This window comes from Xiphophorus hellerii, chromosome 15, assembly GCF_003331165.1.
Source record: "Xiphophorus hellerii strain 12219 chromosome 15, Xiphophorus_hellerii-4.1, whole genome shotgun sequence".
Lineage (NCBI taxonomy): Eukaryota > Metazoa > Chordata > Actinopteri > Cyprinodontiformes > Poeciliidae > Xiphophorus > Xiphophorus hellerii.
Window position 1 is genome coordinate 25,927,020 of NC_045686.1, and position 24,649 is coordinate 25,951,668.

Here is a 24,649-nt window from a genome sequence, read left to right on the forward strand (position 1 = left end):
ACTACAGGTTTACTGTAACATTATTATGTTAAAAATGTGATGAGATCACAGTAACCATGTAATATAATTACTGTGCTAGTGTAAATTACAGTAAAACCAATCAAATTAGAATAAGGTTGTAATACAAATTACTATAAAACTGTGATGAAATCAGTAAAACTGCAATAAAAACCCTGTAAAACTGTAATAGAATTACAGTAAGGCTACAGTAAAGAAATTACAGTAAGTTACTGTAAATTCTACTATGACTTTTAACAGTGTAGTTTTATTACCATATGTTCCTCATGTCTGGTCAATTCTTAGTGTTAGACTTATTTCCTAGTGCTACTTTCTCTCTGGTTTGGATCAAATACTCACACTTCTATCTTTGTTTCATTCTTATGTCCTTCAAATGCGTGCTCATGCTGATGATTTTAAGTGTGTAGTGTGTCCCAATTCAGCAGCTTTTTGACCCATCCCTTTTGGACACCGTTTTTACATTTTGACTAAGCCCACATCCAGGCAGATTTAAAGGTAGTTTTTACATATACATTGCTGCATGTGACGTTTTGAGTAACAAATAATTTGACATGATAAAATTATTTGAAAAAAGAATAAATAAAAAAAGGATAGACACAACTATCACCAATTGCTTTATGTAACAGAAAAATGTTACAAAATCAAAGAGGAATTTCAAAACATAAATTAAGCTATTAACATATTGGTACAAAATATTGGGCTTTTTGTATTGTTGCAACATCTAAAGACTTCCTTAAATGAAATTATAAACTTGAAGAAATTTTAAACGGAACCTGCCAAAGTGTGCCCGTCGATTGGAACCCAGGGCTCTGATGCTAAAAATGAGCATCAATGCTAAAGTAAGCTACAGTGGACTCAATAGTTTTTGGAGAATTACAAGCATGTTGACTAACATCGACTTCTTCCGTTCAGTATGCTAAAATTAGTGTACAAGCTAAAATTAGCCAAAAGGCTAATTTTCAGAATCTGAAAATTCTCACAAATTCAGCCCAACCCACAGACCAGAAGCAGCTTGTAAATGAAGATATATTTGTGTTTGCATCAAAAATACAAGTGTGAATTTTGTTCTGTGCAATTGTGGATCTCCTGTACATTTATGGATCTCGTATATTTGTAAATCTTGATCTGTGCATTTGTGAGTTATGAGACTGTTTAGCTCCGTAATTCTGCCAATGTTATTCTCAGAGAAGCTGATATTACTCCTGGTATTATGGAGTGGGAAGTCATAGAGCGTTACAGCGATAATGCTATCACTTCCAATATGTCATTTCTTGCTTTTAACCATCTAGACATTAGTGCATTTATGGAACTAAGAACTTTTTTTCTCAAGACAAAGTAACAATTTTTGATAAAAAAGATAAGAAAAATCTGCTTGCATGTACTTCTTTCTTTGTATTTCTGGTTTTTAAAAATTACAAAGCAGGATGCAATAGATTGTAAAAGTGGGAAACAGAATTTAAATCAATTCTGATTTGAATTCCAGTAACTTCAGTGAACCGTCCTTGCCCTTTCGAGCCATCTTTGTGGGTGGTAAATTCCCACTGCAGAAGAAAAGTGCTGATCTGGGTCTATGTGAAACAGCATTTGTCAAACAGAACACAAAGGACCCTGTGAGCTCAGTTTCTGTTTACACTCTCATACTCTGTGCGATATGGGATTTGACACTCAGAGTTTCCTCTTTCAGCTGACCTTCCTGGCTGAGAGTAATGAGGCAGGACAAGCTCTCAGACCAGGAGCCACACTTTAACTCAGGCTTTGGCTTCACCCACTTTTTTGTTTAGCTGAAAAGCTAATGATCTGTCAACAGCATTAGGACTTTGTAGAAATGTTTATTGTCAAATGTTTACATGTGAAACATTTATTTACATCATTCTACTCTTTTCCTTTTTGGGAGCAGAGGGCTCCTAGTGGAGGAATGGGATTGTTTGTGTTTGTCGTCATCTTCTGGTTGGAACCTTCCACTGCAGTACTAAGGGCTTAACGGACCTTTTTTTATTCCATGAAGTACTTCTGTGTTCTGCCTCCAGAAGGCAGCATGTGAACACTTTTCATAATTAACACATGACTGTAAAGCTGAAAAAAACGACTGAACAGGTTTTAGTTAAGAATTGCAATGAATTTGATTTGATTACTTTAATTAAAAGACTATTAATATTTTTTAGAAGTTATAAAAGGACAGTCAACACCGCAAATCTGAAGAACTCTTCCTATGAATTGATTGGATTTCCTAATAAATTTGTTTTTCAGGATGCCGTAGATTAAAACAAACTTTTTGTCATGATGGTGGCTAAAGTCACATTCCTACAGCATTGCTGTTTTATGATATTCAGTATTTCCTGCTTCTGTTTGGACTGAGACATCTATTCCAGTACTGTTTGTCATAGTGGACAGATAGCTGAGTGGTTTGTTTTCAGTGCAAATGGAAAACTGCATATTTATCCAGTAGTTAAAAGAACGTTAGAGTTGAGTTTATACTGCTGAGTACAATGGGAAGTTTTAATGAGTTTATAGGGCTCCTTAATGCCCACACTAACAGAAAAACATCAGAATCACTTTTTGCTGTCAGATCAGAAAAATAAATAACCAGAAACTGAACCACAGGATAAATGTTGTGTGTCACATTAAGTAGACAGTGATTTTCCTGAGAAGTTGCCATTATCTGCCAAGGTAAACTGATCTGCTCCTGAGTACATACTCTACATGTTTTCCTAAAGCCTTTTTACCTTTGCTTGTGAATTAGGAAACAGGACTTCTCATTTACTAGTTACTTTCCTTTTACTAAAGTTGTTTGTGTGCCAACTACCAGATACAAATATACAGAAGGAAGAAATAAACAGTTTCTCATCAGGTCATCGATCACGAGTATCTTCACAGCTGTCTCCTTTTCCTCATCCTCCACTTCTTTTCAGAGTTCGACTCTATTAGTAAGTTACTCTTGCTATTTTAGAATTGTCTTGCAGCAGTGAGATCACCTCAAATTACTTTTGAAATTTTTAAACAGGCAGTATTATGTAAAATGTATTTTCTTAAACTTTCCATCACGTTGCAACATGATTTCCTTATTAAAATCATACCTGGAGTATTGCTTTGATTCGTTCATGCATATTTGAGAAATCCTTTAATCTCCTGTGGCAACCATTCAGCTGTGCAAAACGACGAGGCGCACCAAGGCACAACTGCTCCTCAGAGCTACAGTTTCCAACCTTCTCAGCTCCCGTCTCACAGAGCAGCTCTTCCCTGTAAGCTCCCCACTAAGCTCCTTTAGACTAGCTAGCAGCAATTATCAAACACTTTGTGAAACTGCGCTTTTGCTGAGCTCGTTATACGAGATACTTTTCAGTGCAACAGTGGTAAGAATGTTGCTAAAGGGATAAGAGAGGACCAATATTGTGAAGTTGGAGTTTCAGAAAGAACAGAAGATTTTTATGAGACAGAGCCCCAATTAAGGGATTAAATTACAAAGTAAAATTTTTTTAAGTTTCTGTATTTGATATATACAGGATTTGTACAACAATATGGGTACTTGATTGTGCTATAAAATGTCAATATATTCCTGAAAAATCCATAATACTGCCCCTTTCAAATCTTGTACCATTAAAGTGTTGACACGTTCATGTTCTGTGGTATCTATGAAACGTAAGCTGCACTTAAGATAGCAACTTAAACGAGAGTTTTTGGTTCAATGGCGGCATAGAGTGAGCTGGCTATTTTGTTGACTACATTTTAAGAATGGGGACCATGGGAGCACACCATTCAGTAGATTGTGTAACTCGTTCCATCATGTTGCAAGTTCATCCTTACTGAAAGCGACACCATTAACTTCCATTCTTTCCAGCTCTCCTTTAACCCTCTGTAGCAAGGGAAAGGGTATGTGGCAGCATATGGCACAGCATCGTCCTTTAGCTGTATTTTGACTGGTTCGGTTTTTAGTGTGACATCCACTTGCCTCACCAAGTTCATCCTTACTGAAAGCAATCTGCTGAGTAGATTGTTGACTTTAAGTCCACTGACAACATAAACTTTAGATGGGTACTTTTTTTCTTGTGGTTGAGAGTGACATGCAAGGAGCCACGACAACGCAGCTCCCCTCCTGGGCTGTTAAGGGGCAGATCAGATGGCTCAGATCTCTCTCGCGGTGTGAAACATTTCTTCATTTATCACATTGACGTCTGCACCAGTGTCAATTTTAATCTCAACTGAAGTTTCATCAACTTTTAACTGTACAGTCCATGCTTCAATTTTCTCCTCCTAATCACAAACAGAACCTAAGAAATATGAGCTTGCTTTGTCCTTAGTTTCTGAAACCTCATTTACTGATTTTCTGTTCCTACACACCCTGGCAAGGACCCATCTTATGACAGTTGTGAGACACAGTTTTCTTTGCAGAGCACATATCATTTCTAGAATGCTGTACTTTTCCACATTTCCCACATTTCTCTTCATTTCCCCCTTTATTTCCTTGCTGCTTACTGTGTTGTGGTTTCCAATGCATGTATCTCTACTTACCTCCTCCACAGATCTTACCGACTAGCCCTGTTGGCTCACCTGAGCCGTGACCTCTTCAGGTTGTCTGGCGGTCTGTATCGTTTGTGCCAACGTCAGACTCGCCATCAACTGCAGCCGGCGGGAGAGTTCTTTATCCCGTATCCCAACAACAATGCGGTCTCGGATGTTCTCCTCCCTTGATGCGGCGAACTCTCAGGTTTCTGATAGGTCATACAGTGCTCGAATAAAACACTCAGCCTTTTCTCCTTGACGCTGAACACACTGGCTTCACATTATTATTATTATTTTATTTTATTTTATTTTTTTCATTTTCTTGGGACTTTGTGTGAACTTGAGGTCTCACCAGCTGCTGCTGTTCAAATCAATGCACAGGAAACGTATCGGGCCTTTTTGTTTACATGAATCATGCTTCAGAATGGTATTGCCATTTGGTTTTTTTTTTGTTTTTTTTCTTTTTGAATGAAAAAGCCTTGCAGATCAAAACCACTGATCTCTCAAAAAATAGTTTTTTGAGAGCACACACTGGTGTGTTCAGCGTCAAGGCTCTCTCATGGATGATATTTCTCCGGGGAAAGAAATATTCATCAAATTTTCCCATAACTATAACAAAGTCATCATGGTCCTCCTACACTAGCGTTTCTCAGTTTGGGCATTCAGAGGACGGCAGGGGAATTTTTTTTACAAAAGGGGGGCGCTGCAATTCTTTTAGGGGGCGTTTGGTCGAACGTAAACTTTCTACCTTATATGCACAACAATACCAGTTTAGGCTTTGAGCAACTTGCTAAAATGGTATTGTGTAACATTAAAACATGCTTGGCTGCAACTGTTTCGATGGTAGCTCTTCTTCTCTTCAGTGTTTCTGTTCGCTTACTGGCGCAGTTCCTTTCTCCTGCTACTGATAGCTTCACCGCATCAGTTCAGCGTTACACCGGCTGATGACGTTGCTGTGATTCATTTGTCTGGTGTCTGATTTTCAAATATTTTATGTTTTATTGAGGATTTTTGTAAATATGTTTTGCCAGTGCTGCGATCATGTCAAAGCAGCAACTTATTTTAAAAAGTGTTTCATTGATCTTCTGGATGCTGCACTCTTCCATGGAAGGACAACAAAATATCGCTCTTATAAACATATAATGACTAAAATTACGATACTCTCACTGTGTATCCCTCAGAAAAATGAGGGATACACATAAATAAATAAAAAAATCCATCCATGGGTGATACCACAATAGAGAGTGTTCATTTTATAGAGTTCACATCAGTGCTGAAAGTGATCCGGTATGAAATGGTAGTACCACAGCATTTTTGAATTTGAATAAGCAGAATACCGGAATTGTTTCCATTGTTGTAAAAGGTTTACGTCAGTCTGCTTTTCTCCATTGATACGCACTTAAAAACTTGCGCAAAATTCTGAAAAGGAGAACTAGGACATGAAACGGAGTAACGAACTAGATGTGAATCAGAATCAGACAATTCGGCGGTGAACAGTGAAAAATCAAGAGCTTATAGTGGCAGATCAGGTGAAACACATAATGATTAGGCGGCGCAGCAGGTGAGTAGCATGAGTGAAGATTACTGGTGGTGAGCGTAAATACAAACGATCAAATAAAATAGCAACAGGAAAGAAACTAAAGAGGACATAACAATGAACCAAGAAAGGATAATACTAATCAACGGAAACTAAATGGAAATGAATGAAGAACAAAATGCAAGAATAAACTAAGAAACTAAAGTAAATACAGAAAATAAACTGGTATGGCAAGACCTTTCGAGCAATAATTAATACAGAGGCCTATATGGCAAGAACAAACAGACATTGTTTTCAGATAAAAGGTAAAATAATGTTGTTGAAGTGCCATGAGTTTGTTGGGACCATAACAAGAAAAATATCTCACAGATGATAAAAGTAGATATTTATGCTTTTGATTAGATTTTATATTTTTATTTCTTCAATATTATTTTTCATGTCAGTGTTAATGTCATGAGGCTGTTAAGTGACTCCATGACACTTTCAATTTGACTCATTAGGATTTGATTAAGAGCCAGCTTTGTTCTTTGTAATTTAATATTCAGTGCAAAGTAGCCTACAAATTATTTGATGGGGACCTGGATAATGGATAGGGCGGTGCTGGCCCAAAAAAGGTTGAGAAACACTGTCCTACACTAAGGTTTTCTCTCAGAACCCGACACACAGTGCTCGCGCTTATAAGTCTTTGCTGTAAACACAGTAACAAAGTAACAGTAACATAAAGTAACAGAGTTGCATATATGACAATGAAGTCCTGCTTTCAAAATAAAAATGTAAGCAAAAGTATTAAAAGTTTTGAGAGCAAAAGACATGAAATCTTGTTTTCAGACTGTAAATGTGTGCTCTTGGATTATGGCAGAAAATTCCTCCATCTATATATGTCTGTTGTAAATACATGAATGCCATTACAGGAACATCAGGATGCAGAGTCAGAGTGAGGGAGAGATAGTAATCCATGATAGTAGATATTTTAGTTAAATGTTTGTGGCTGGAAATGATAGGAGAAAAAAATCATTTTGGCTTGTTTTGCCTCAGTTCTTTTCAACCTTTAGAGAGCCATGGCTCATGTTTGGCAAGTTATTGAATGCAGGGCTGGAAAGTGAGATGGCACACTGAGTTATCAGTGAGGAGCTAAGGTGTCTGTTAGGTGTGGAAAGTGTCACTTTTTACTTATTTTTGTTGAGCAAATTCTTGCACTGATGTAGAAAGTTGTTCAGGAAGAACAAAATGTGTTGTTTAGACTTCATATTTGTTGGTCAAACTACAGTATTGGGTTTAAAACTGCTGAGTCCTATTTCACTATCTGTTTTCTACATTAGAAAGAGACAGGAACAGTTCGATTGCCAGTCAACTTATGTCAATGCAGTTTTGACCAATAATAAAATGTATTTCAAACAATAAAGAATATCACAATCTAGTAGCAAGCTTGTGTGTGCTACCAGAGTATTTAACTTGCTAGTTGAGAGGCAAATGATAAATGTACAGTGCTGGAATGACAGTCACTATGCTTGATTAAAGATTCAAGCCATTTTTTTGCAGAGGAAATGGAATATGATGATTTTTTTGGGCAGTTTGCCACCTTAAGATGATAAAACATATACATACATATGACATATAGTGTCATATAGTTAATTACCAGGGGTGACATAGTTCCTTTGGAAAAGTAACTTGATTAGTCAAAAAAAAAAATCCATCAGCTAGAAAACGTGCATCTCTCTTTTCCCTCCATTGTTTATGTTTGTGACGTTTCCCCCAAGGGAAAAGAGGAAAGCAACAATAAATGTTTTTACTAAAAAAAAGAGAAATATAGTAACACACAGTGAATTGGATATGTAACTTTAATCTAATTATTTGATTGTAAATAGTGACACGTTAGATTCCTCGTTTCTGAAACAAGGTGTCATTAGTGTAACTTGGTAACACTAAGTAACGTTTTGATTACCTCATTGTTTATGACATTTCTGCTCAAGCTATTTACGGATCTGTCAAGTTTATGATATGTGTCTCCCCAATGATAAACTCGTTACTACGCCTTTTGATGAGCCATTCAGTAAATTTATCCTATCAGCAATTGACAACTTTCTTTGTCATGTTGGCGTTTAAGCTTTTGCCCACATGCAGAACACCACAGGGAACGGAAATCAGTTAAAGATTTTTTTTTTTTATTGAATAAAACAAAGTAATGTGATATGGTGGGGATCCTGGGGTGGAGTCTGGAAGGCAGCGGAAAACTGCGGAACAGGAGGAGATGGTGAGTTCGGGTCACATGGGAAACGGGAGTTGCGATAGGAATAGATTGGTTCTTACTTGGGAAAGAATGATCACAATCAGGGAGGTAGTCTGTGGGTTCCAGGCTGAAGTCAACGGATCCAGCTTCCATAGACGAGCGGGATCCTAGGCAAGGAGGCTGCGGTGGAGGGCGGGCAGGTAAGTGATGACTTGACGGAGGTGGAGGTGAGGTCCGACTGCCAGCCGATGACAACTGAGAATCTTGAGATCTGACGGGAGAGATGAAAACGGGACTCGGGCAACCAGTGAGTACCGTCCATGGCGTCACGAGGAGGGCTTTAACCAAAAAGCCAGGATGGAAGGCACTCTGGAGAATCCAAATCGTCTCGAGGAGTAAACAATTCCTGAAGAGCACAGAGGACAACGAAGAGTTACTTAGAGGGGAAAAAGCTCAGAGGACTAGCTCCGAGGGGCTCAGTTTACCAAGCAGGTAAAACACTCTGGCGTCGAAGTGCTGGCAGTCAGCTTCTTTAACCTCCAGAGGATGATGAGATGATGACCGCCAGGTGCGTAAAACCCATGGGCGCGCCTCCCAGGTAGACAGCCTCTGGCTCCATCTAGTGGGCCACAGTGATGCTACAGACTCACACCAGGAAGAGGGGAAAAGAAAAACAAAAAGGAAAGAAGGACCAAGACCCCCAGAACCCGACATTCTTACGTTTAATTAGAGCGACACAGTCTCTTTCTGATTATTATGGTAAACAATGAAAGCCTATCTTTGTGGCCAGATAATTTATTTTCAGCTAACCTTAATAAAAATCACTAAGCTAAGATATTTGAAATTTCAACAAAAATTCAGAATATTGACATGCCGTTAATCCATCACAGGCTTTATTGAAGCAACGACAGGATTACAGACTGAACTTGATCTCCTAACATCATCTGATTCAGAACAGCTCTTGATTCTATCTCGGGCTGCTTATTATAAGCATGGTGAAAAGCCAAGTAGGCTTCTGGCATACCAACTGAAATGAAAAGCTAGCTCTCACACAATATCCCAAGTCAAAAATCAGTCTTGTTTCCAATTCTGTCTCTATCAGACAACTTTAAGAGATTTTAATGCGATCTATATAAATCTGAATTACAGTCAGATTCAGATTAGATACTTGCCTTCCTTCAGAATATTGACATTCCTAGGATAAATAAACTAATTTCTGATCAACTTGATGCTGCTATTAAATTGGAAGAAATATTTACATCAATCAAATATATGCAGATTGATAAATCGCCCGGCTCAGACAGATTTTTTCAAAATATTTAAAGACAAGTAGCCCCTCACCCTAGCCTGGCTTCAGTTCCACTCCTACTTAAGAAAGGTAAAGATCCTACTGCTTGTGAGAATACAGGACCCTGTTGCTTTTAAATGTGGATTTTAAGATTTTGGTTAAAGTACTTGCAACTTGGCTTGAGACAGTTCTTCCTCAGATTATTTCACAGGAACAGATTGTATTCATCAAAGGCCGCCAGTTGTTTTTTAACACTCGTACACTGTTGAATACAATCTTTTCAGCTCATTGCCCCACGTCTTCAGAGGTGATTATTTCTCTTGACGCCAAGAAGGCCTTCGATCGAGTTAAATGGGACTACTTCTTTGCCATTCTCAATAGGTTTGGTTTTTGAAGAAAGGTTTGTGTCCTGGATCAAACTGCATTGTACTGTACATCTCCTCAGGCTTGTGTCATCACTAATTCTGTTCAGTCTAATTATTTTCCATTGGGTTGTGCTATTACCTTTTACCTCCCCAACGCCGCCCCCCTTTATGTATTTATTTTTATTCTTTTTTTCTCTCTTTTTTTGTTTTATATGTATGCTGATTTATGTTTATTTTAAAAAATTGAGAAGTTATGTAAGATTTGAAAAATGCATGTAATGTGAATAAATGTACAATCTCGAGAGACGAGACCCTGTGTGACAGCTGACACATTCAACAGAGATGTTGAATGGTAACCGTTTTTCTGTTCATTCTTATAATTAGTTTACATATTAATTAGTGAATAGTTTAGATTTTAGATTATTTTTCACTTGCCTGTTTCTTTAGTTAACTATTTGTAATTCACATATTTACTTAACTATTGTATTCAAAATTCCTTTTCCTAGAGACACTGAATCAATCAGAGAAATGTGCATTTGTCTTTAGATTTTTATTAGGAAAATCAGAGTGATAGGAAAATTATTTATTCTCAGAGATCTAGCTAGAGAGAGAGGTGAAGATTAAAACGTACAATTCTTCTAACATATCTCTACACATGGCACCTCCCATCCAGCTTCCTTCTCTTAGGAAGTTTCTGTGTTTCACATCTCTGGTTAATTTGCACCTGTTTGGTCCTTTGAAGAGCTCTTGCGTTTCCTTATATGGCTAGGAAATCTCCTCAGCGAGTAATACCATTTATTTGCCGGGGAGGGGGGCATTGGAAATTTGGTTATTTCTTTAGTTTAGTTTGACTATTTCTTTAGTTTTCTTCTTTTTGGCAGTTTGGTTCTAATAGTATTTGTTTAGTTTAATTACTTGATTTGCTAATTAGGTTTTGCGTGTTTAATTACCCTTGTGTATCAGCACAAGGGTTACTGACACATGATCTAGGTTTCCCTCATGTGTTGTTTGTTAGGTCAGTTTGTGCTTGACTTCTTTGAGTTACTACCTGAGTTGCAGTCTGTTATTTTTATCTCTGTTTTGGGCCCAATTCATCATTTTTGAACCATGTTTTTTTTTTTTTACTTTTTTGTAAGAATATTCTTGAAACCATTCAGTGTCTCTCTGGCTGGGCTGTATAATCCCTCACGCCCTGACTAAACAATGGGACTTTATTGCATTATCTATCATTTTCGCGAAAAGTTTCTGATCACAATAAATTTAGCATGACGATGATAAACTTCAATTTATGATGCCTGAAAACTGACTGTATTGTTGCAGTTCTTTTTACTACTTCCTCAGTTGTTGGTTTCATGAAAGCACAAGTACAAATCAGTACGTTCAAAAATATCATTAAATGCAGTTACTGTTTGCCGTAACAGTAACTGAGATAAGAGCCTCAGGTTGTTGTGACCGACCCTCTGCGGGGTTTGGTTACTAAGAGGCTACCTTCAGAGGAAACTAATGATTCTGTGTTGTTCCTCTATAATTTTTATCTGCTTATATATATATTCTATCTGCATATATGTTCTATCTGCAAAAATCTCAATAAAAATATGAATAAAAAATATCCAAAGAAAGTCCAAAATAGGCTACATAAATGTGTGTCAGCAAACACGCACACACAGTTTCCTGAAAAACAGAACATTGCAGCCACTCACTCACAGTCCATCCCACTACACTTGAAGCAAGCTTGCTGTTTGTGTGTGTTTCAGCATTTCTTACCTTGATCAGCTGATTCTGATTTTCTCAGATACTGATTTAGTTTGAAAAGTTATGAAATATGGCACGAAAATTGCTAAATGGGCAATCGTAGGATGACTATCTGAAACCATGCACATGCAGACATGTCCTGGTGGGCAGGTCTGACATTTGCTCTGCGGTGAGAACAGATGAGGACAGTGGCTGATTTTCAGACTTTGAGGAGGTAGATAAGATCGATGGATGAGATTGGTCCTGTGTTCTGTCAGTCCTGATTCAGGGAATCTGGGCCAATTTATTGGTCCTTTTTTAATTCTAATTAATTTCTTCTATTAAATTCTCGGTGCGTATGTGAGCTTACTGAAACTCATGTCCTGACTTGAGCGCTGGGACTCTCCTCAGAGCGTAAAGCAGTCATGACCAATTTCAGTTGGTTAACTGGAATTAAATTAAACTTTTATATAAATGTGCCTTGCTTACTCAGTCACTCAGTTGTCTTACTAAATGTTGTCTCTATACAGAGGATGCAGGGACTTACTTCCCCAGTATAAAGAGGGATCCAGCCCGTTACTTGCAGCCCTGCTCAGACTCTGTGAAGACCTGGCTGCGCAGCATGAAGACCGCTGGGAAGATCCTCATCCTCATCACCAGCTCCCACAGTGACTACTGCAAGCTTATCTGTGAATTCATCCTAGGGTAAGAGACTGAACTGGTCTTTCACTCTGGAGTGATACCAACCCTGGAGGTCTCTGATGTGTCAACTCACTCACATGTCATCAGGTTTTACTTTACTTTGTGTTGGTTCACTTGTTCTGTTCATTTGAGTGGAAGCGGTTGAATATCTACATCCTCCTCTTATTTGACAGGAGGGCATAGATGTAGCTGTGGAGGAGCTCTGTTAGTTTGTGGTGTGTCAGTGGAAAGACAGCAGCACACTGATATTCTTTCACACTCAAGAAAATAAAAGGGATGAGTCATTCAAATAGTCACGGTTAAAATCAACCACTTTGATAAAGAACAATGAAATAATCTTGATATTTTTTATTTGTCATATACAAATTTGCATATTTGTATGCAAATAACCTGTGCTTCAAAACTGAATAAGCTTCAGTTTTATCCAGTTTTACCAACTGGATACCAAATGGAGGTTGTTATCCAGGTCTACCAAGTGGAGGTAAAACAGGATACTCCCTCTACAATCAAACACACATACACACACATTTGTATTTACTCTTGTTTGGCATTTATACCTAACACTTATCCTAACCCTACGTTAAACTTCACATCATACTTCTATGCACTTGAGCCATTTTGTACACTTTGTACCGTTGCCTATAGGACAGTTCCTCCCGTCGCTGCTAGCTTTAGGCTAATGGTGCGTTCACACCAAATGCGTTTTGAGCGTCAGTTGCGTCTCAAAGTCTATGTGGAGTGTCAGACGCACTGGATGCGCTCAACGCGTCAAACGCTCCAAACGGTTCAAATCACGCCACAACGGCCCTCGATGCGTCTCCACATAGACTTTGAATATAAATCAGACGCGCCCGACGCTCACAACGCGTTTGGTGTGAATGGACCATAAAGCTAGTCGCACTTTCTTAAGTTCGTGTTGAGAGCACGCGAGCAGAGTAGTTGCAGTACTTTTCTGTGACTTTTGCTGTGTTTTTGCTCTTTCAATCGTTCTGTTGTGTTTCCAGTCAGGCGTCCTGTTTCAAAGCATCACTGACTTTTAGCATTGTTAAAAATACGACATGCAAGGCAAAACACCACCATGGTGGATGGAGGATAAATCAGCTTGTGTTTGGATTGTAGGTTATCCTGCAATAGTCAGCCCCGCCCTCTCCTCACAACTTCACAGGGCTGTCTACTGACCAGTTCTCCGTCTAACAGGTCCGGAAAATCTCTGAGACCTGGGTATTACCCTGAAAGTACTCTATAAGAGATAATCTATTTAAACTGGTGGCGAAAGCGATTCGTCTAGCTCTAACTACCTCCAATCCAGAAGTTATGACCCTTTACAGTTAAGAAACAATCAGCTGAGTAGCCCTCGCAGCTGCATAATTCCAATAACCACTTCTGTTAACGGTAGCCCACTTTCTAAATCATAACTTGCACTTGGAACCGGCTAGATTATATTTAGTGACTTAGATGTAAGTCCCAGGGTCATTATTTACTCTCACCAAAGGAAATTATGAAGCCTCCTATTTACTGGAATCATGTACATTAGTTTTACCTTGATTAAAAGAACTGGACAAAGATTAAATGACTCTATTAATTCCAATGTCCACCAACCTCATTAGAATTTTATAGTATAAATTTATTAAGCAAGCTTAAGCAGGGATATGCGACATACAGATCAATAATCAATTGTAAATAGTTCAAAAACAGTGTAATAAGATTTACATGTACAATCACATTACTCTATCTCCTTTCCCTAACTTTTAAGTCGCACGTTCTGAAATGGAATTTCAATGAGCAGATTCAACTCATACCCAGAAGATGGTGGATCTTTTGGCAACAGGAATTTCTTGCGTCCTTGGTTGAGGTCTTTGCCTGGTGTGGAAAAACCCTCCTCAGAAAGGAAGCAAAGCAGAAAGGGTCTGAATCCTTTTGCAAAACCCAGTTCTTTATCCCTGAGGGACCTTTGTCCTTCCTCCAAGTCTTGTTGCAGAGTTTGAAAAGGCTGGGTTGAGACGAGACCAGCGGTCGAATAAAGAACCAGAGATGGGGCGATGGGACCCAGTCCTTTCTTAGCGGTGTGAAGTCCGAGCTTCCCCGTGGTTCTGAAGTGCGGTCCGTAGCTTAATCTGCTCCTCGGTGAGTTGTTTCTCCTTCTGCGCCGCCGGACTGGGAACAGCTGGTTCCTCTTTTCAGCCCCTTTTTATGCCTCTCTCCACCATGTGTGTGTATGGGAAGGTTTGGCCTACGTGACTTTCTTCACGGCCGCTGTGTCTCATGAAAAAGTCCCCCCCATTTCTCAACCTGCTTGCTGACCACAGTGGAATTTCCCGTACTTCTCCTTTCTTCCTGTGCTCCTTGGCCATCTGTTCAGAACTGCTTGCGACATTTCCTGTTCTCAGAGCTGTACTGCCCATTCGTCTTTTCTATATTCTATAACTCCTTTACACATTCAACCTCTTGTTAAATTGATTTCAGATGATTATAACTTCATATTCATTGACAATACATCACATCTTTTCCTTGTTGTTAATCATTAACATAATCATTACATATTTAAATCATTACAGATCATTAATCAGAGATTCTTTGCAGAAAGTTATTGAGTGATTACTTATATTCATGTTATTCAGACTTATTCAACTTAATTAACTTTTAATCAAACTACAGGATTACTTTATTTCTTCCAAGCCATTATGCATCTTTTTCTGCGTGTGCCTGGAAAGATCTCATACCCTTATGCCAGTTTTCTTGACAGGATGTACTCAACACTTGCGAGCTGGCTTCTCATAGCGCAATCTGGTGAAGAGTCGTTTCTGATTTTTTGTAAATCTGTTCCCATGCTTTAAAATTAACATCCATATTTTGACAGCTGCATGCTTCTTGCTTCGCCCGGTAAGCCCAGACAAACTCATCAGTTTCCATCCAAAGCTCATGGATTATCCAATCATGAATGTGACTAGCGAAGAAGATTGCATTTCCACTGCCTCTAACGCCACAGATGCCAGATCAAACAGAGCTTCAGGTTCTGGTGGACCATAGAACCGCTGTTAGCAAGACTAACGCTTTGAGAAGCAGAGAAGAATTATGGTTCTGCTCCATGTCCAATATGAGGTTTAAAAAGCCCTGTTAGCTTTGATATTTTCTTCATCACCTCTCTGTCTCGTTCTTCTTTTTCTGCTGTATTTTCTGTTGTTCACCATCATGAGAAACTACTCTCTAATGCTTAGAGCTTATTACCGACAATTAGACGGACATCTTCTCCCGCTTTGAGACAAACACTGCACGTCTTGAAGTGCCGCATGTGAGTTGGACTATATGTTGGCAATTTAGTGACATTTCCACAGTTATGGTCTTGACTGGCCTTGAAATAAAATCCCCAATGTCCAACACCAAGACAGAGAACTACAGAAAAAAAGAGCAATTTTTGCCCTTATTTGCAAATTTCATGACTTTCCATGACTTGAAATGAAATTCCATGACTTTTTACTAGTTTGGATATTTTCTTCATCACCTTTCGGTCGCACTCTACTTTTTCATTTGTTCCTGCGCTCTGCTGTCATACTTTCTGTTGTCCACCATCATGAGAAATTACTTACTGATGCTCCTCCCCACTGCATAAGACACGTCAAATTTGGACCAATAAAAATCAAGCATTCTTGATGAATGTTTGCCAGAACAAATCAGACAGTTTTTTAACAACACTGTCAAAATCCTTTTAGCCAGTGATAAAGCTAAGGCATTCTGACCTTATTCATTCACAAAAATACAAAGCAACTTTTGGGGGCTTCCAAGGAGCCAGAGCCCAGGACTGGGGCCTTCTATTAAGCCCATGCTAAAATCCGGGCTTGAAGATGAGATTTAGTGCCACTTTCACTAACTGAATCCTCAAAATTGGATTTTGGTTAGCGGTTACTTCTCTGAATTTTTCAACATGAAAAGGGGTGTGCAACAAGGGAGACCCAGTCTCACCTGTCTTCTTCGCCATATGTTCCAAGCCTTTTGCAGAATGGATTAGAACAAATAAACACATAGAAGGTATAATAGATAAAGGAGGCACCCCCCTTTAGCTAACATAAAGTATGTTTGTATTCCATGATAGGCCCTATAGGCAAACTGTAAAGGACCAAGCTGTTCAGTCTTGATAAGAAGATCACGCTTTATCAATTTTTTCAAAGGCTTTCATTACGAGGAAAGTCAGTGCAGCAGGTTTAAAATCATTAAGTCCTGGGTTTTTTCCAGCCTTACAGCATCTAAAAGATTCAGCCACAGAGAGAACATCAAAGGGGATGTGACCAGAGCAGAGAAGTTTGTTTTTCAGATTTGAAATCTCCTTACTAAAATCAAAAGAATCAAACCTAAGGTAAAACATGTTGAACTCATTTGCCAATTGGTTATCAGAATTAAAACCAGTATGTACCACCGTTCTAATGCACTTAATGTCTGATCTAAAAATTGTTTATAAACCATTACAAACTGGGCCTAATATTTTATAGACAGGGTCTTTTTCCAGCTTTTCCTTGTAATTCAATTTTGCAATTTTTATTTCATTCTTAATTTCTCTTTTAAGCAAATTCACCTCTTTGAGTTTTCCTTCACAGAATGCCTTTCTTTTTTTGTTCAACAGATTTTTTTTTTTTAACAATTTTGACATCCAGAGTTTGCTATTTGGAAATATTTTCCCTTTTTTTTTTTTTCTTACACAGCTGCTTATAACATCAGTCAGCTCATCAACATCACTAGTTGAACATGTTGGCCTAAATATGTTGCAGTTTTCCTATTACCCAAAAAATTGCTGCTTGTGATATGCCAAAACTCATAATTACTTAAAAGATGTACATCTTTTGATATCTTTTCACCCATGGGCGTCGCCATTTTTTCACTGATGGGTTGATAATGCGTTTTGGTCCATTCTGTACTGAAATCTACAGAGCAAACACAGGAAGGCTAACTTTACCCGAGTAGTTATCATATTTTGACTGGTGTAATTTTAGAAAATACCACACTGTGTCACTATTGGCTGTAATTAAAAAAAAATAAAAATAAAAATTTAGGAAAATCTGGATAATTTCCCACATGAAAGAAAGGAGAGTTCAGTGCGAGAGCCAGAGTGGAAACACAACTTCCGAAGGACCTAATCTGTACGCTGGACCTTTCTCCAGAACACTCACCAGCAGAACTAACGAAGGCTCATTGTTACTTTAACAAGCTAAAAATAAATGTCGTGCTGAGACAGGCAGAGCTGGACGCTCTTTGATATGCTAACAGGAGCTATACTGACATCACCGATCCCACCAGACCCATGGAGGTCCAGTGTCGGTGGTAAAGTCTGGTGTCACTGTTACCACTGCACCGAACCTCCTGGAACAGGGGACTTGAATCTTTGTGTTATTGGATAACAAAAAAAAGATCATAGGTATCCATCCATCCATGCTTATCTTTAGTGGGGTTGCCAGGTGTGCTGGTGCCTATCTCCAGCTGTCAATGGGCAAGAGACAGGGTCACCCTGGACAGGTCACCAGTCCATTGCAGTGATTTGTTTTAATAAAACAAAAAAAAAAAAGAAAAGGAAATCACATAATACTGAGATTTTGAAGTCATAAAAATCATGAGAAACACATCTGGATGTTCAGTTACGTGCTGAATATTTATGTTGCCTTTTCACAGTACAGTATTGGTGAATTTCAACAGATCATATTCAGAGAGATGTAAAACTGAAGATACCTGCTACATTTATTGTTAAGGACAAGTATTGCTTTTGTTGTAAAACCGCTGTCAGTGTTTTATATTTTGAGGCATGATTTACTTTGTTTAACAACATTACATCAAGTTCTACTATAAAAGAATAAAAAAAAATTCTTTTTTTTATTCTTTTGTTTTTTATTCTTTGCCATTTTAACAAAAATAGTAAAAGATTATTAAGGCACCTAAAAATGCATACTTTATTAGCCTAAAGTATACACTGAGATGTAATTTAAAACATATTGAAATTAATAATTTAAAGTAAGCTTTAAGTGAATTTTAAGTGAATTTTTAAAAAATTCTATTTTGAGCATATATTTTAAAATATATGCTCAAAGATATCTTTTAAATATCTTTAAAACATATATTTTAAAGATATTTAAAATATTTTTAAATATACACTTGAGCAAATACATATTTTGTTCAAAGTATACTTTTATTTAATATTTTTTTTAAAGTGTATTTTGGTACAATTTAAGTGTATTTAAAGTTAGAATGTCAAAATTGGTACAAGCATACTTTTAGTATACTTAGTATATATTTATAGGTACTTTCTAAGTACCTACTTTCTAAGTATAGGTACTTTCATACTTTTTGTTTTTTAGTATACTTAAAGTGTACTTACACAAATGTAAGTATATTTGAATTATACTAAAGTATTTTTGTTTTCACTAGGGTTTTTTCACACAAACTGGACACAGACTTAACTGTATGGATATTTGCATCAACCCCCCTGTGAGGACTAATGTTTCTTTGAAGAATTTTCTATCAATGTAGAAGTCCAGTATAAAACCCATTGCTTGTGCAGCTCTCTGTAGTCCTGTAGTCGCGCTTTCAGAGGAGCATGTTGAGTGAGCAGTGAGAATGAATTCGCATGTGTGATTACATCTCAACATGGCTCTGTCAGCACAGACACAGAGCCATGTTTCAGAGTGCCATGTATCGCTCTGATCACATACAGATCAGAGCGGGATCACATATATAAACGCACCGCTTAACGTCAGTGCGATAAGCGGTTCAGTCCGTGGAGTGGAGGAGCTTTCATGCTCGCCACGCAATCACGCTGCTTTTATTTTATTATTTTTAGTATTATTTTTCAGATTGCACGGTGCATCAAACCATATCAAATGCTTTGTCCACTTAGAATTAAGTATCCATTCTAAGTATCTCAGAATTAAGATAAACTCATCAGCACCTCATCAGCACCTCCAACAACATTTCAACATGGATTTAGTAAATTCCGGTAGAAGGAAGTAATGGGCCAACCTAAAAATCAATCAGTAATAATTGTTGTTTACTGATATATTTGCGAACAGAGCTCAAACTCAAAGATTAAACTCACAGGATCAGATTTTATAACTATGAAGATTGTTCTTTGAGCTTCTACAAAGTAAACTTGCCAGCTCCTTAAAATCTTAAATTTACACCATTTAAAATCTTTTACTTTATGTAAGCTGAAACAATTAAATCAAATTGAGCAGCATTGATATTCTCAATAAACAAATGCTACATTTATATATCTGTGGTCTGTGTTAAAATGTTAGCAATTATGGGGAGCCATGAAGGCCTGGGGGGCCTTATGGAGCTGCTGACTTAATTTGGATTAAACAGTGCAAATAATTGATATTCATCTTAATTGTTTTTTTTTTTTAAGACTCTATAGTTGTGGATCTAAATACCATTTTACTGGTGATGTCTTCCTGTAACAATCCAGTAATATTTTTACATTTCCAGTCAACATAGCATCTTTTTTTTTTTTTTTAACCCCTCCATGGGGTCTTTTGTGGGCTCTAGTGTCCCTTATACGACAGTTGGCTGACAAGAAACGGGGAAGGAGAGGGGGGAAGACATGCGGCAAATGTCGTCGGGTCCGGGAGTCAAACCCGTGACGGCCGCCTTGAGGACTCAAGGCCTCCAAATATGGGTCGCGCTAACCCCTACACCACCACGGCACGCCCAACATAGCATCTTTTAATAGAAAAAGATGATGGTCTGGCTCAATGTCCTGACCACCGGACTTAGCAAGTTTTCTGAGGTAGAAATAATGAACTTAATGCTGAAAGCACCAAAGTTTTTCTTGAAAAATATTCTGATTTTGAAGGCTCTACATTGAAAATGGTAAGAAATAAAGACATACTTTCTGTTTTTCTATCTACTGTAAGCTGCTCTCGGGTCCCACACACTGAGCTGTCAGCCACTCATAATGCCCGGCCTCTCCCTTTTATTTCAAGCTATTTTTATTAATGTAGGAGTTTGGAAGCTAAATATGATTGAGATATTTTCTACCTTCAACAAAAAAAAAATTAAGTCTATGAAGGCAATGCGACCAGTTTTGCTAGTTTTCATTTGCAAGGCATAAATGGCAATAAAATGAACAAACTGCGGTCTGATTTTTATTGTTAAGGTGTTTCATCCTATTGAGAAGTGAAAGTAAATAAAATGTTTTACATGTAGATGTTAGAATATGTTCTCATCTTAACTTGTCTGAGTTATTTTGTGTTATGTGTTCATGTTTTCAATTTTTTCTTTGAAAGGCACGGCTGCAAGTTCTGTATCCTGTCACTTTCTGTTTAATATTACGTATGTGCATGTTGTTCTGCAGTTGTCCACTGGGGGCAATGAGACCGAGTTCTTTTGTGTAGGCAGTACTGTTCTAAAGAAGTTGAACCTGAAAATTAGCAGTAAAGTGAACACAGCTATTTGACAAAAAGAAGTGTGGTTCATTGTGAACATGAGTACTGAACAAGAAATCTCAACACTAGCTTTAAGTATTTACTTACTTGTGTTTGTATTTGTGTTGCAGAGCCACAGTTAGCTCCTCACTTCAGATGGCTCTGACAGATGGCCCGTGTAATTCCTAAGTGCTGCTGTTGCTCTTCCTACACATTGAACTAAACCATTGTTTTAATAATGGCAGGGGACCTAAATATTCATCCTTATTTTTTTCTTATATGAATGGTGGATTTATTTTGTTTGTTTCAATATCAATTTCATATTGATATTGTTTAAATACTAAGGTTTCTTTTATGATTTTTTGGGGGGGAGGTGGGAGTGGACAAATCTACAAATTTCCAAGATTGGGGGGGACCCGACCAACCTGGGATTTCTGCCCAAAGATGTTAGACGACAGCTTGTGAGACTCCAAGGCTGCAGGCCTTGACGATGTATGCCAAGGATGCCCAAAACCTGTGCTCTAAAGGAGATGTCCAACTCTAAATGAGCTGGACAGCATGAGCCTACAGAGGTCCCTGTGATGTGGAAAACATCCTGCGTTGTTTCGGTGCAAAGATACAGCGTCCCTGTGTTTCCAAGGACAACAGGTCTGTGGCACTGACCTCCCACCTCATTAAGACCCTGACAGACTTGTCCTGGAGTCGCTCCAGCTCCTGGTTCAACACTTTTGGACCCCTTACAATTTGCCTACCATCCCAAACTTGTAGTTGAGGACAAGTCATCTTCCTGCTCAACCATGTATAAACTCACCTGGACCACCTGTGGACCACCTGTAAGAAATATGTTTTTTGACTTCTCCAGTGGAATCAGCTCCATCAGTGGTGGTTCCTTGGTGTTTGTCGATGTGGCAAAAACCAAGGAACTGGTGGTGGATCTGAGGAGGAGGACCAGAAAGCCGTTGACCCCTGTTGCCAACCAGGGAGACAGTGTGGACATTGTGGAGAACTATAAATGTCTGGGACGCCACACTGAGAATAAACTGGACTGGTAGGAACACTGACACTGCATACTGAAAGGCCTAAAGTCGCCTGAGGCAACTTTGACTTACTGACGTGTAATGCCTGTAGCCATTACAGGCAGAAATAATGGCTACAGTCTGAACATTGTCTACTCAGACTTGGGCAGACAATGCCAGAGTCTGAGTAATTTAAATCTAATTTTCTCTGCACTTATTTATATGCTATAATTTAACACTTGCATGTGCATCCTTATTTATTTATATTCAGTCATATTGAATTACTTACAGTCTTAGGTATATATATTATATAAACTCTCTTATGGTTATATTTGTATAATATTTAACACCTTGGATGGAGTATATTCTATATAGGCAACCACAGCTCCTAACTCTTCAAAGGTATATCTCAGGTTGAAGGTCTAGATACCTCCTTACCCACAAAAAGCTTTAGGGAATGATTCCATTCAGGGGCTTCTCATGTGGAAATTGTTTTTTTTCATGATTCACAGTAAGAAATCTGCTTTGCTTCAATACTTTGTTTCAAAGGTCCCTTGACAACGCTGTCTATTTTTGCATGCTTTTCTTTAGGAACAAAGGCAAGTGAGACTGTTCGGTTTTTTGCTGCTCCTGTAGTCAGTGTATTTCAGCAAAACTTTTTTGTCTTGATGTCACAGGAAGGACTTTGAGCAGCTGTTTGACGTCATCATCACAAACGCCCTGAAGCCTGGGTTCTTTTCCTTGATACCCCATCAGAGGCCCTTTAGGACCCTTAGTGAGTAGCAATGCATTCATCTGTTTACCTGCACTCCAGTAACATTAGCAGTCAGTTCATTCTTAACCCCTGTCAGAATAAAAAATTGTGAGTTGATGTCACTTTTCAACATGGAGAAAGTTTTATATTTGGAAATGGGACCATTGCAGGCCAAACATGAAGGATGGTGCTATTTCCTCTAATATCGGCGATCTCCCATTTTTATTTTCTTTTGAAATCTGTAATATATTCAACTTTAGGAAGGAGTTCCACTATCATCATGTGTTTGGATGTCTCTCCTTTATTTACTTCAGCACAGCTCACAGTTCTTAACAATGGGCTCTTTGCACTTACAGCGCTGACATCACATCCACATGATCGAAATGTGTTCTTTCTTGTTTCCGCTTTGAGTTACCATGACAGCTAGAAAAGACAAAGTCGTATTTCAGACACAAATAAAACAATACTATGAACATAGTTATCTTCCAAATATAATGGGCTTTTAAGTTTTTATGGATTTCCAAGCGGTCCTGGTTTTAGGCTGTTTTAGGGGGGAGACGGATGGTAAATAAAGGAGCCTCCCTGTGTTATTTCCATGGAATCACTTCTGTAATCAGCCTGAAAGAGCCAGTATATGGGAGCGAGTGAGCAGACCAAAGCCAGACAGCTGAGCAACTGATCCGCCTGTACAGCTGTAAACACCATCCGATTTGAGCTCTTCACAACAAGCATGCAAAAGTAATAAAACGAAATAACATGGAGACCTTAAGGAACACGGCCATATGTTTCTAAAAGCAACAACTTTGAACCTGAACAGTCAGCTGAACTAGACCTCTGACACCAGTGCTGCCCCATTGTTAAGCTATTGGGCTTGTTGTGCTTCCTCATGGTTCAGAAGCAAAAAGCCTGAACCATAATCTCCCCCGTTACTTGGTCTCTCTTACACTAGCGACAATAAACACACATAATATACTTGAAAATAATACAAAATAAGGTAAAAACATTGACCGTTAGAATGGATTAAAATGTGTAGATACTTAAATAGCAAATTTTTACAAGAAAAATGTCACAGAATATTTTTATAAAATATAAAGTTATGAAATTATATATTTATAACTTTAGTTTATGACTAGCATAAGTCATAAAGTTAATGTTAATGTCAGTCATAAAGTTTAAATTAAGTAAAACTCACCTTCGTATCTGTGAATGTGTAACGAGGCATACATCTTAAAACCTTTCTCCAACTTACTTGTTGGGGCTTCAGATTGATGTTCATCATTAATTGTTACCTTGGACAAGCCCTGCAAGCAACTAGTGTAAAATGACATTTTCAATAGACCGGAAACGACCGAGCCGCTTTTCGATGAACGCGGAAGATGACGTGCAAAGAGCCCATTTTTGTAACTTTCTGTGTACAGTGAACCCTCGCTATATCGCGGTTCACCTTTCACGTCTCTCTGCTTCACGGATTTGCATCGTGCATTGTGTTCTGCATTCTGATTGGCTAAACAGTCTCTCCGCTTCTTCTCTACCTGTGTGTCAACAACGTTGCGGTTTAATATGTACACATACGTAAAACAGCTTGCCAAATTTAACATAATCGATGGTGGTATGTCGGTTTATAAGAATCTTTTTGCCCAGAAGAAAAAAGTGCGACAACAACTACAGATAACTACTGTATATTCTTCTCTCGAAAAAACACACCTGCACCGCGGTCTTTAGAAGAAAAAAACGCTACAGAACGGAGTCAGGATGCAGTGGCTCAGTCAGAAGAACAGTGAAATACACGTGAGTCACTATTTGTCCTACTGTACTTTGTTTTTTTTTTTCATAATCATTTTTCATTTTCTCCCGTTCTACTCCAATGACTCGGGTCGCGGTGAGGGGGTGGGTTGCTGATCTCCGCAATTTGGGCACGGGAATCCGCCTTCAGTTCGTATTAAAATTATTATTTTACAATACAGTAGTTATTTGTAAAAAAAAAAAAAAAAAATGTTTATACAGTACTTTTTATTTGTTAAACAAATGTTTGGGCCTGTAAAAAGGTTTTGGTCTTTGGTTTCAATGTATTATGGAGTATTTCATTGTATAATAATTGTAAAAAAATATAGGTTT

General features: G+C 38.2%; 1 protein-coding gene and 2 long non-coding RNA genes across 3 annotated transcripts in view; 1 reads left to right on the plus strand and 2 right to left on the minus strand.

Moving 5' to 3' along the window:
• Window positions 1–24,649, plus strand: part of nt5dc1 (5'-nucleotidase domain containing 1) — a 131,673-nt gene that overhangs the window by 62,782 nt on the left and 44,242 nt on the right. The window contains exons 7-8 of the mRNA XM_032585972.1: window positions 12,194–12,368; window positions 22,458–22,555. Coding sequence (XP_032441863.1) covers window positions 12,194–12,368; window positions 22,458–22,555 — 273 coding nt within the window. The remainder of the gene's footprint in view (window positions 1–12,193; window positions 12,369–22,457; window positions 22,556–24,649) is intronic.
• LOC116734519 (uncharacterized) lies at window positions 8,229–9,318 on the minus strand. Its single transcript, XR_004342232.1, has 4 exons — window positions 8,765–9,318; window positions 8,625–8,685; window positions 8,360–8,550; window positions 8,229–8,265 (listed from the first exon to the last, which is right to left on the minus strand). It is a non-coding gene; the product is annotated as an uncharacterized LOC116734519 (long non-coding RNA).
• On the minus strand, window positions 10,127–24,022 carry LOC116734521 (uncharacterized). Its single transcript, XR_004342234.1, has 2 exons — window positions 23,986–24,022; window positions 10,127–11,501 (listed from the first exon to the last, which is right to left on the minus strand). It is a non-coding gene; the product is annotated as an uncharacterized LOC116734521 (long non-coding RNA).